The 11,835-nt window shown below is 51.8% G+C and overlaps 2 protein-coding genes across 2 annotated transcripts in view; both read right to left on the bottom strand.

The window, feature by feature from the left end:
• The window catches only part of PLEC (plectin), a 225,016-nt gene that overhangs the window by 139,745 nt on the left and 73,436 nt on the right, over nucleotides 1-11,835 (bottom strand). The window lies entirely within an intron of this gene.
• LOC108791971 lies at nucleotides 9,928-11,525 on the bottom strand. Its single transcript, XM_018562621.1, has 2 exons — nucleotides 10,016-11,525; nucleotides 9,928-9,932 (listed from the first exon to the last, which is right to left on the bottom strand). Exons 1-2 carry the CDS (start codon nucleotides 11,511-11,513, stop codon nucleotides 9,928-9,930), a joined length of 1,503 nt encoding a protein of 500 aa, XP_018418123.1. The 5' UTR covers nucleotides 11,514-11,525.

Genomic DNA, 11,835 nt, shown 5'->3' on the forward strand with positions numbered 1-11,835 from the left:
AATGGGGCAAAATCTAGTGGGCTATGTGGGCAGCACAGGAGGGGGGAGGAGCCTGGGGAAAGGAGGGCAGAGGGTAGCCAACTGGGAATGGGACACATTTTACTGGGGTATGTAGGCAAAATAGGAAGGGAGAGGAGTCCAGGAGGGCAAGGGGTATCTGACTGGAAACGGGGCAAATTCGAGTGAGGCATGTGGGTATTATAGGAAGGGAGAGGAGCCCGGGAAGAAGGAGGGCAGGGGGTATCTAACTAGATACAGGGCAAATTCTAGTAAGGCATGTGGGCATTAAAGGGGGAAATAGGAGCCTGGGGGGATTGGAAGGCACGGGGTATGTCACTGGGAATGAGGCAAATTCTAAAGGGGTATATCAGCGGTATAGGAAGGGAGAGGGGCTTAAAGAAGCAGTGCAGGTGGTATCTGACTCAAAATGGGGCAAATTCTAGTAAGGCATGTTGGCATTATAGGAAGAAAGGAGCCCGCGGCATAGGAGGGCAGGGGGTATGTAACTGGGGACGGGGCAAGTTCTAAAGGGGTATATAAGCGGCACAGGAGGGGAGAGGAGCCCGGGGTGGGTAGAATGTCAGGGGATATGTGACCGGGAGCTGGGCAAATTCTAGGAGGTGCATGCAGACAGTATAGGAAGGGAGAGGAGCCCGGGGCATAGGAGGGCAGGGGTAAGTAAATAGGAATGGGGCAAATTCTAGAGGTGCATGCAGACAGTATAGGAAGGGAGAGGAGCCTGGGGCATAGGAGGGCAGGGGTAAGTAAATAGGAATGGGGCAAATTCTACCTGGGCATGTAGGCAGTATAGGAAGGGAGAGGAGCCCGGGGCATAGGAGGGCAGGAGTATGTAACTGGGAATGGGGCAAATTCTACTGGGGCATGCAGGCAGTATAGGAAGGGAGAGAAGCCTGGGGCATAGGAGGGCAGGAGTATGTAACTGGGAATGGGGCAAATTCTACTGGGGCATGCAGGCAGTATAGGAAGGGAGAGAAGCCCGGGGCGTAAGAAGGCAGGGAGTATGTCACTAGAAATGGGGCAAATTCTACCGGGGCATGTAGGTGGTATAGGAGAGGAGAGCTGGCTATACATGATACGATCTTTCTACAATCTCTTTAGATTTACCCAAAATATGTATTACGAGGACGTACCTAAAACTCTCCCCTCAGCCTAATAGAAGTATAAAGTTAATAAAGTTTGTAAACACGACCGCTCGTAGCGACTGTATCGTCCCATTTACAGAGGCGACATTAATGACACATGTGACCCCGAGGGGTTAACCTGCTCCCAGTTTTGGCTCCATCCCTAATCGATGAGTGACGGATATCATTGGCAGGATCATTGAACTCCGTCGCGCTCCTCCGTGCACGTACCCACCGCCGTCATCTGGGCTCCTTCTGGGATCCCTGTACATGTATACGATGCAGCCGCTTACCTTGGCCCTGAAGGATCAGGTCGTCGATATAAGACCAGCTGTCCTGCTCCATGGGGGTAGAGTGTCAGCTCTTGGGCAGCAGTGGTGCTGATGGGGGTGCTGCGGACACATTGAGGTGTGAGGGATGGAAGTAGGGCACAGAGTCCTCCACCCTGTACAGCCTCCACCTCCTTCTGCTGCAGGCTGCTGTCTGAGCACGTCCTGGGCATGCTGCCTGCTCCCACAGCTCACCCTACACATCCCTATATGGGCTACGAGACTTCCAGACGCACAGCAGACCTATACAGCATTGTATAGGAGCAGAGAGACGACCCAGGCTGCTAGACCTTCTTACCAGGGACACGGTGGGGGCAGGGAGAGAGATGACCTAAAATTGCTACACCTTCTTACCAGGGACACGTGGGGGGGAAGAGAGACGACCCGGACTGCTACACCTTCCTACCAGGGACACGTGGGGGGAAGAGAGACGACCCGGACTGCTACACCTTCCTACCAGGGACACGGTGGTGGGAAGAGAGACGACCCGGACTGCTACACCTTCCTACCAGGGACACGTGGGGGGGAGAGAGACGACCCGGACTGCTACCCCTTCTTACCAGGGACACGGTGGGGGGAAGAGAGACGACCCGGACTGCTACACCTTCCTACCAGGGACACGTGGGGGGAAGAGAGACGACCCAGACTGCTACACCTTCTTACCAGGGACACGGTGGGGGGAAGAGAGACGACCCGGACTGCTACACCTTCTTACCAGGCACACGGTGGGGGGAAGAGAAACGACCCGGACTGCTACACCTTCCTACCAGTGACACGGTGGGGGGAAGAGAGACGACCTGGACTGCTACACCTTCCTACCAGGGACACGGTGGGAGGAAGAGAGACGACCCGGACTGCTACACCTTCCTACCAGGGACACGGTGGGGGGAAGAGAGACGACCCAGACTGCTGCACCTTCCTACCAGGGACACGGTGGGGGGAAGAGAGACGACCCAGACTGCTACACCTTCTTACCAGGGACACTGTTCTGCTGATCTAGGCTGGTCTGAGGAGCTCCAATCACCGCTCACCCAACCCTGGCATATAAATTGATACAAGCTGCTCTTGAAGGGGAAGTTTGGGCTTTTTAAAAGGTACTTTAGACCTTTAAAAGTTAAATCTACTTATATTTTGCCTTTCCTGGCTCCTCCCCCCTCAGCATGCTAATTCATTCCAATTTTGGACCTAGTGAGGTCATCACTGGGCCTCTGTGCAATGCAGGCAGATCATGGCTGGTGGGAGGAGCCAGCAGAGTGCTGTACACCCTGGATGGAGCCCGGAAGCGGCAGTTTTAGATACTTTTAGGATAATGTGATTTTGCAATGCTGCCCGGGGCTTCCCTGGCACTGAGATCTCTGCGCTGCTGAGCGGCTCAGCTGCAGCTCGGTGAAATGAATGTCATCAACAAGCAGTTATAGGTCTCAGAGGAGGGAGTGTAGCCCTGTGCTTGCACTATACTGGTCCTGAAGAAGCAATTGCGGGAAACAGGTGAACGGCTAATGTTAGGTAGGTGCTGCAACCGCGCTAAAGTCAGAAGGATCTATGAAAAACTCCAGATTCCAGAGAGCTCCTCACACGTGTACTGGGAGGGTCAGCTTCCTGGATCTGAGGAAGTCACCAAATCACATCCAACCCCCCAGACAGGTGCGAGTCTGATTGGTGGTGGAGATGGCGTATCGCTCTTTCGTCACGTCAGAATACGTTGCGCTATATGACCTATGTAGAAGAAAGGTTCAAGTTCACTAAATGTGTAGAAGAGAGTCGGAAGGAGCTCCCATGGGGTGTGGTAGGGAATCAAGCAGTCAATAGATGTAGAGGATGCGGATAATCCCGCCTCTCTTCTCACACATCATTACAATAAAGGAGTAGTAGGGACCGCAAATGGGCTCCTAGGGAGCGGGGCAGGGAAACTGAGCAGCCAATAAATGTACAGAAGCTGGGGATAATCCCGCCCCTCTTCTCACATATAGGTTCTCATTACAGTAAAGGAGTAGTAGAGATCTGGAAAAGGCTCCCAGGGGGTGGGGAATCGAGCAGCCAATAAATGTAAAGAGGCTGGGGATACATGAGAGAAGTAAGTGGATGGTGTGGGGCCCCCTGGATGGTCCGGGCCCCTGGCAGTCGGATTCTCTGACACTTGGCGAACGTACATATCTATACCTCGGGAAGTGTAAACTTTGACGCGGTTTGAACGCAACTCAATATCCCACCCGCGAGGTGACACCGGACCTCCACGCAGTCCACACACAGAAAGGTCACAGCTAAAGAGCACCTGTCACTCACAGCCTGCTGTCATCTGGGAAACCTGAGCCAAGTCCCGGGAATGCGGCTCCTCAATGTACAGCGCGATACCCGAGACTGGAGGCCCGGTCCCCATGGTGCCTTGTGCCTCGCTGAGCTCATCACTTGGTAGAGAGCCCACCAATCAGCGGCCTCCGCTGTATACAAACAGCAGATCACCTTATATATAGTCACCACCGAGGATGTCCCCACCTGCCAGCCAGCAGAGGAATACAAGGAGCCTCCCAGACACTGAGGAACCACAAGTCTCAGCGTGCCAACTGAAGTTCTCCCGCCAGTGCTCAGCTGTCACCGGCTAGGCTGGAGCTTGTAGTTCCCCAGCCAGTGTTCAGCTGTCACCGGCTATACTAGGACTTGTAGTTCCCCCCGCAGTTCCCCCGCCAGTGTTCGGCTGCCACCGGCTATGCTAGGACTTGTAGTTCCCCCCGCCAGTGCTCAGCTGTCACCGGCTATGCTAGCACTTGTAGTTCCCACCGCCAGTGCTCAGCTGTCACCGGCTATGCTGGAGCTTGTAGTTCCCCCCGCCAGTGCTCAGCTGTCACCGGCTATGCTAGGATTTGTAGTTCCCCAGCCAGTGTTCAGCTGTCACCGGCTATGCTAGGACTTGTAGTTCCCCCCCGCCAGTGTTCGGCTGTCACCGGCTATGCTAGGACTTGTAGTTCTCCCCCGCCAGTGTTCATTTGTTACAGCCTATGCTGAGACTTGTAGTTCCCTCCCCCAGTATTCATTTGTTACAGCCTATGCTGAGACTTGTAGTTCACCTTTCAGCCACCAGTGCATTCTGGGATTGTATTTCTTCAGTTAGGCAGCACACTGGGACTTATAGTTCCTCAGCTGGTGTTCAGCCATCAATGCCTATGCTGGGACTTGTAGTTCTTCAGCCAGTTCCACAGCTGGAATTCAGCTGCTGCTGGCTATTCTGGGACATTGATTTCCTCTCCAGCCAGAGGGCCTCATGCCAGTGCCAGGTAAGTAGATGGCTCAGGGGCCCGAGGTCACCCTGGCATGCGGGAGCGGCACATTCCTCGGTAATGCAGATTCACACAGCTCCGCACATGAGGAATGTCAGACACCTGCAGGAGCGAGGCGGAGGGCCAGCAGGGCACAGCTCACCCACAACAGGGGCATACCAGGATTGCGGGCCCTCGGGGTACGAGTCAAGAGCAGAGCAATACACAACGGATCTGTCTAGTACTGGAGGGCATGCTGGGAATTTACAGTCCCTTAGAGGATTGCTGGGATTTGTAGTTCCTCAGCTGCCCTGTGCCATACTGAATCCTGCTCATGTCCTGCTGGCGGGTGCAAGCCTACAGAGGGGAAAAGCGGATTAACCCCAACCGTGCCCCTCTGTAGGCTGGTACCCGGCATGCCGGTGACTCATTCCTGCCCATGGACACATCTTCCTATCACCCAGCGAGATCCACGGTGTCAGCCCACATGCCAGGCGCTGAGCGGCGGTCTCATACTTGAGCAGCGAGTAATGTTTGGAGCCCCGCCAATTCGCTCTCCGTCACATGGCTTTCCGGGCCTGGTGGACGCAGATCCCAGGGGCCCCTTATATACTCACACTCCCTGCCACAGTATATAGCCAGAGGGTGACAACATTTTTCAGAACCCGCACCCCGGTGCTCTCCCTTCTCACTGGAGTATGATTGAAGAATCATCACACTGCTAAAAGGCCTTTCCTGTGCTCTGCTCTATGCTGCCTCAACGCCCACCCCATCTGCTCCCAGTGCCTGAAATATGTTAGTACAAAAGCAATGTGCAGTGCAACAGATCCTGGTAGATCCTCCCACTGTCAGCCTGATTTCGGCCGAGGAGGCAGACGAGACATTTCAGGCGGTTATACATTCAGTATGTAGATTACAATCTGTCCTGCGGAGAAGACTTCCATCTGGGAAGCCTAGTGGGACATATAATCTAAAGCCATCATTGGAGGAGGTCTCAAGGGAAGGGTTCAGAGGATGATCATGACCCATCTCGGCGCTCGGATTCTGCAAAGTACCACTAGAAATGGCCCATGGGAATCACTTCCTGGTTCAGACGCTCCAGACAGTCGGGCCGGAACTCCACCCAAATATCTACAGGGGGGGTTTGCATGGACAGAGAATCCACGAGGCAGCTGGAGGAGGACAAGACTGGCATAGGCCCAATGAAGATGGCGGATCATAGGACGAGTGGTAACACCAACCGCGCTCATCCCCTCTCCTAATCATAGAGTTCTTCTTCGTCTGTTGTAGACGCCATCATGTCATCTGACCACAATGACCAGTGACTGACCATGGCCACAATTCCACAGTCACCGAGATGCGGACAGCTATGACGACTGCTAAGACGTATGATGGTCAACCCGTCCAAAAGTAGCGATTTACGTCTCGGGGGAGAAACGCGCTCACTTCATAACCAACATCCACCAAATCACTAAAATAATACCTTTGGGAGGAGCAGTCACTCCGATGAGCGGTACCTTCAATGATCAGCTGACTGGACCCACCACACACCTATTGACCTATCACACTTGGCGTATAAAGACAGAAGACAGCGAAGGACCAGCATGACAGGGAACTATAATTTACAGTGTGTGATATCTGTACATACCTTCCTCAGGAGAAGCTTCTGGATTCGGCACCTCCTCTGTGGTCTTCTCGGCAACCTTAGCCTGACTTCCTGTCTTGGACTTTACATGGACAGTCTCTTTACCATCTTTAGTTTGTGGAAGATTCTGGGTAAGAACAACAGTTTTTGACACAGTATGAAGGACCTCCTCTTTGGCTTCTGGAGGATTCTGGGTAATGATGGCAGACTCTGACACAGCATGGAGGACCTCCTTCTTAACTTCTGGTGCTTTCCGGGTAAGGACAACAGTTTCTGATACCACTCGTAGAACCTCTTTCTTGGATTCAGGTGGATTCTGAGAAGAAACAGTTTCTGACACCACTTGGAGGACCTCATCTTTGCGCTCAGGTGGGTTCTGGATAGGAACGGTCCCTGATGCAGCTTGGAGAACCTCGTCTTTGGTCTTGGTTTCTGACAAGGCTTTGAGAACATCATCTTTGGATTTGGAAAGATTTAGAGTAAGCAGAGCTGTTTTTGAAGGATCTAATACAGTTTGAGGGTCTTGTCCTCTGTCTGTCTGGTCTGACATGTCCGGTTCGGATGTCGGTTCCTTGGTCCCTGGTAATGGCTCAGTTTCTGGAACACAGATGCCCGCACCTGTAGCTGCCAGTGTCTCCCGGGTATCTTCCTCTGGATGGGAATCTTGTGCGTTATGATGAGGTAAAGTAAATGAAACAGACACACTTTGGAGATGACTCTGGATATGTAAGACTTTCTTTGTCGTGATGGACCTTTGTTGTGTCATAGTCTGAGTTTCTGAAATAAAGACCACTTTTTCTTCTTTAGCCACTGGAGGTTTCTGGGAAGCAGTAGCTAAAGACACTTCCAGGTCATCCATTTTCTTGATTTCAGAAGTGGACTTTTTATTGGTTGCTTCCAGTTTTGCTTCTTCTCCCTCCTGTTTAGGTTCCAGAGAATGGAGGATCTCTGAACCTTTCTCCTGCTTGACCTTAGTGATTGGAGAGCCAACACTTTGATCTACAGTGAAATCATCTAGTATTATTGTCCTTATTTGCTTTTGTTGAATTTCACATTTTGGTTCAGCTTTGCTCTGATCTTTTTCGTGGGTACCCTCCTCATTTGATGGCTGGGTGGCAGAGATTTCTGGGCCTTCCATTTTTGCTGATTCTACACCTGCCTCCTTGGCCTTGTTACCCATATTCTTGGACCCCTTTTTGCTCTTCTCCTGCCAAATTTTCTGGTCTACACTAGGTTGGAGGATAACTTCCTCCCTCTCTTTCTTTGCTGGTTTGGTAGCAGAGACCACCAACTCATATAATTTTGCGGATTCCACAGCCTCCTCCTTGGCCTTGTCACCCTTTCTCTTGGACCCCTTTTTGCTCTTCTCCTGCCAAATTTTCTGGTCTACACTAGGTTGGAGGATAAGCTCCTCCTTCTCTTTCTTTGCTGGTTTGGTAGCAGAGACCTCCAACTCATCTAATTTTGTGGATTCTACAGCCTCCTCCCTGGACTTGTCACCCTTTCTCTTGGACCCCTTTTTACTCTTCTCTTGTACAATTTTCTGGTCTATGCTAGGTTGGAGGGAAGCCTCCTTAGACCCAATTTCCTGACCAACTGCCTGTTCTACACTAGACTGAATGGTTTCTTGCAGATACCCTCCTTTGCTGGTGAAAGACTTTTCAACCATCTCTTCAACAGCATCTTTCTGTTTCCAAGCTTTGCTCTCCTTTTTGCCCTGTTGTATCTCTAGTTGCTGCTCTGTCTTGCTGGTGACTACACTCAAGCTTGTTTGACTAAGTGTCACCTGTACAATGGTTTCCTCCCGAACGGTTTGTGTAATTTCCTTTATTTTCTGCTGTTTGGTTATTAGGGGTTCACTAATCACAGTCACTTCAGTTGAGGCCTGGGCCACCTCAGCTTCCTGCTCTTTTTTGGGTTTGGGGCCTTCTTTCTTATCCTCACTCTTGGGCTTGGAGTCTTCCTTCTTAACCTCAGGTTTGGGCTTGGGCTCTTCCTTCTTAACCTCACTCTTGGGCTTGGGCTCTTCCTTCTTAACCTCACTCTTGGGCTTGGGCTCTTCCTTCTTAACCTCACTCTTGGGCTTGGGCTCTTTCTGCTTAACCTCAGTCTTGGGCTCTTTCTGCTTAGCATCACGCTTGGGCTCTTCCTGCTTAGCCTTGGGCTCTTCCTGCTTAGCCTCACTCTTGGGCTTGGGCTCTTCCTGCTTAGCCTCACTCTTGGGCTTGGGCTCTTCCTGCTTAACCTCACTCTTGGGCTTGGGCTCTTCCTGCTTAACCTCACTCTTGTTCTTGGGCTCTTCCTGCTTAGCCTCACTCTTGGGCTCTTCCTGCTTAGCCTCACTCTTGGGCTTGGGCTCTTCCTGCTTAGCCTCACTCTTGGGCTTGGGCTCTTCCTGCTTAACCTCACTCTTGTTCTTGGGCTCTTCCTGCTTAGCCTCACTCTTGGGCTCTGGCTCTTCCTGCTTAGCCTCACTCTTGGGCTTGGGCTCTTCCTTCTTAACCTCAGTCTTGGGCTTGGGCTCTTCCTTCTTAGCATCACTCTTGGGCTTGGGCTCTTCCTGCTTAGCCTCACTCTTGAGCATGGGCTCTTCCTTCTTAACCTCACTCTTGAGCATGGGCTCTTCCTGCTTGGCCTCACTCTTGGTCTTGGGCTCTTCCTGCTTGGCCTCACTCTTGGGCTTGGGCTCTTCCTGCTTAGCCTCACTCTTGAGCATGGGCTCTTCCTTCTTAACCTCACTCTTGAGCATGGGCTCTTCCTTCTTAACCTCACTCTTGAGCATGGGCTCTTCCTTCTTAACCTCACTCTTGAGCATGGGCTCTTCCTTCTTAACCTCACTCTTGAGCATGGGCTCTTCCTTCTTAACCTCACTCTTGAGCATGGGCTCTTCCTTCTTAACCTCACTCTTGAGCATGGGCTCTTCCTTCTTAACCTCACTCTTGAGCATGGGCTCTTCCTTCTTAACCTCACTCTTGAGCATGGGCTCTTCCTTCTTAACCTCACTCTTGAGCATGGGCTCTTCCTTCTTAACCTCACTCTTGAGCATGGGCTCTTCCTTCTTAACCTCACTCTTGAGCATGGGCTCTTCCTTCTTAACCTCACTCTTGAGCATGGGCTCTTCCTTCTTAACCTCACTCTTGAGCATGGGCTCTTCCTTCTTAACCTCACTCTTGAGCATGGGCTCTTCCTTCTTAACCTCACTCTTGAGCATGGGCTCTTCCTTCTTAACCTCACTCTTGAGCATGGGCTCTTCCTTCTTAACCTCACTCTTGAGCATGGGCTCTTCCTTCTTAACCTCACTCTTGAGCATGGGCTCTTCCTTCTTAACCTCACTCTTGAGCATGGGCTCTTCCTTCTTAACCTCACTCTTGAGCATGGGCTCTTCCTTCTTAACCTCACTCTTGAGCATGGGCTCTTCCTGCTTGGCCTCACTCTTGGGCTTGGGCTCTTCCTTCTTGGCCTCACTTTGGGGCTTGGGCTCTTCCTTCTTGGGCTCACTCTTGGGCTTGGGCTCTTCCTTCTTAGCCTCACTCTTGGGCTTGGGCTCTTCCTTCTTAACCTCACTCTTGGGTTGAATATTTGATTCAGGACTTTGCTTTTTCTGTCTTTCTGATAATTTTTCCTGGGCCTCCTTCTGTTCCTCCTGACCTTTAACCTCTTCTAACTGGATGCCTCCTTTTGCCTCAGTAATTGGAAGTGTGACTGTTAAAGTTACTGGACTTGGAATTTCAGAAATCTCTTCTCTCTCTTTTTTCTTTTTGTTTTTTCGCTTACTCCCTTGACCCTGTGACTCTGCAGCCTCTGGGTTTGTAGCTACCCGAGGTTCAGTTACCTGTACATCGATATGGTCCTTCTTTTGAAAATAATTTTCTTGCATAGTTTCTACTTTAACTGACTCTACATGAGAGGCCGCTATGCTTGAGGCCTGCACGGCCTCCACTACTTCTGTGCTGGTTTGCTTCTCCTTTTCCTTTTGTATTTTTGATTGGCCCTTCTCCTGCTTGGGCTTCTGCTCAAATAATACCTTTTGCACATCTGACGCCTCTTTGACCTCCATGTTTTCCCCTTGCACGTGGGTGATGGTCTGTAGTGTTTTATGAGTGGTGACTGAAGTCACCGACATTGAGGGGACTACATGGCGCTCAACTGATTTTTCTACTACTAGGTTTCCAACCTCCTCCTGTGTTTGTACCAGTTTGGCCCAGGGTTTCTTTCCTGCATAATGTACTTGTGAGGTTGAGGTGACGCTATTTATAACGATCTCAGTCTCCCTTGCTTGATTCCCCTCCCTCCTTTCCTCCTGTCTCTCATGAATGGAGGTGACGGGACTCAAAGCTGTCAGAAAGTCAGCATGTGCTCTCCCTGCCTGTCTGCTTGTAACCTCCTGCTTCCTGAGCCCTTGAGTCTCTGCCAGCCTCTTCTCAGCTGTCCTCCTCTGTGTGATCTCTATGACCGTTTTCCGCTCTGTGCTCTCTAAGGCTGTCCCCTCTACAGATCTCTTCCTACCCTCATCCCACTTCTGACTTTCCCGGCTGCTACCCCACTTCTCTCCACCATTCGGGACATGAAAAGCATGACTAGGGTAACTTGTTCCCCCCTTCTGCTCATCCCTGTCCGCAAATCTCTGCCACCCACCTTCCTGCCAGCTGTTGTCAACCACGTGGGGAGTGGAGGAGCCATGCGTGCTGTTCTGTTCTCTCTGGGTCGCAGTCTGCTCTCTTCGCCGATACTCTTGCCTCTCCGTGTCGCCCTGGGGCTTTGGGACGTAGGATGTAGGTCCTCGGACGGACTGCACGTTGTCAGCAGGTGTCCTCCTGGGTGCACCCACGGAAGGCACAGGACGCCTCACTCTCTGGAGAGATGCCGGCACAATCTCAGGAGGCAGATGCAGGTACTGGCGAAGGTAAGCGATGCCCTCGTTGGTGAGGTACCAGTAGCAATGCCGCCATACAAAAGTCTCCCGGACGAGCCCACGTGACTTTAGCGAGCCCATGGCTTTGGTCACCTGCAAGTTGGTGACGCCGGGCACCTCAGCGTGGCGGCTCTGAGGCCTCTCGTCGTTCGTCGCCACCATGACACCATCTCTGAAAAAGATTTCGTAGATCGCCCGCAGGCGGTCCCGCGGCATCAGCATCCCGGCCACCATCTTGGCAAAAAAGGCTCAGCGCAAAAGTGCAGCTTGAAAAAACTCCAGCAGCAACGAAAAAAAGGTAAAAACCCCCAAAAAAGAAACGTAAAACGAAACAATCCTGAGCAATAAATAAAAAGCTGGAAATTCCTGGAGCCGCCTGTATAAAAAAAAAAGGAATCTGATCCCCCTGAATGGCCGTGCGACAGGGAGAAGCAGCAGCTCCGCTCTACAATAATCTCTGCAGAGCCTTAAAATGAGCAGCAAGAAAAGTTTTTTCCTCCTCCCGAGTCCCCCCCCCCCCCCTCAGCTGACTTTTGAGGGGACTCCACCGCCAGCG

The sequence above is a fragment of the Nanorana parkeri genome, unplaced genomic scaffold, assembly GCF_000935625.1.
Source record: "Nanorana parkeri isolate BGI_ZX_2015 unplaced genomic scaffold, ASM93562v1 scaffold588, whole genome shotgun sequence".
Classification (NCBI taxonomy): Eukaryota; Metazoa; Chordata; class Amphibia; order Anura; family Dicroglossidae; genus Nanorana; species Nanorana parkeri.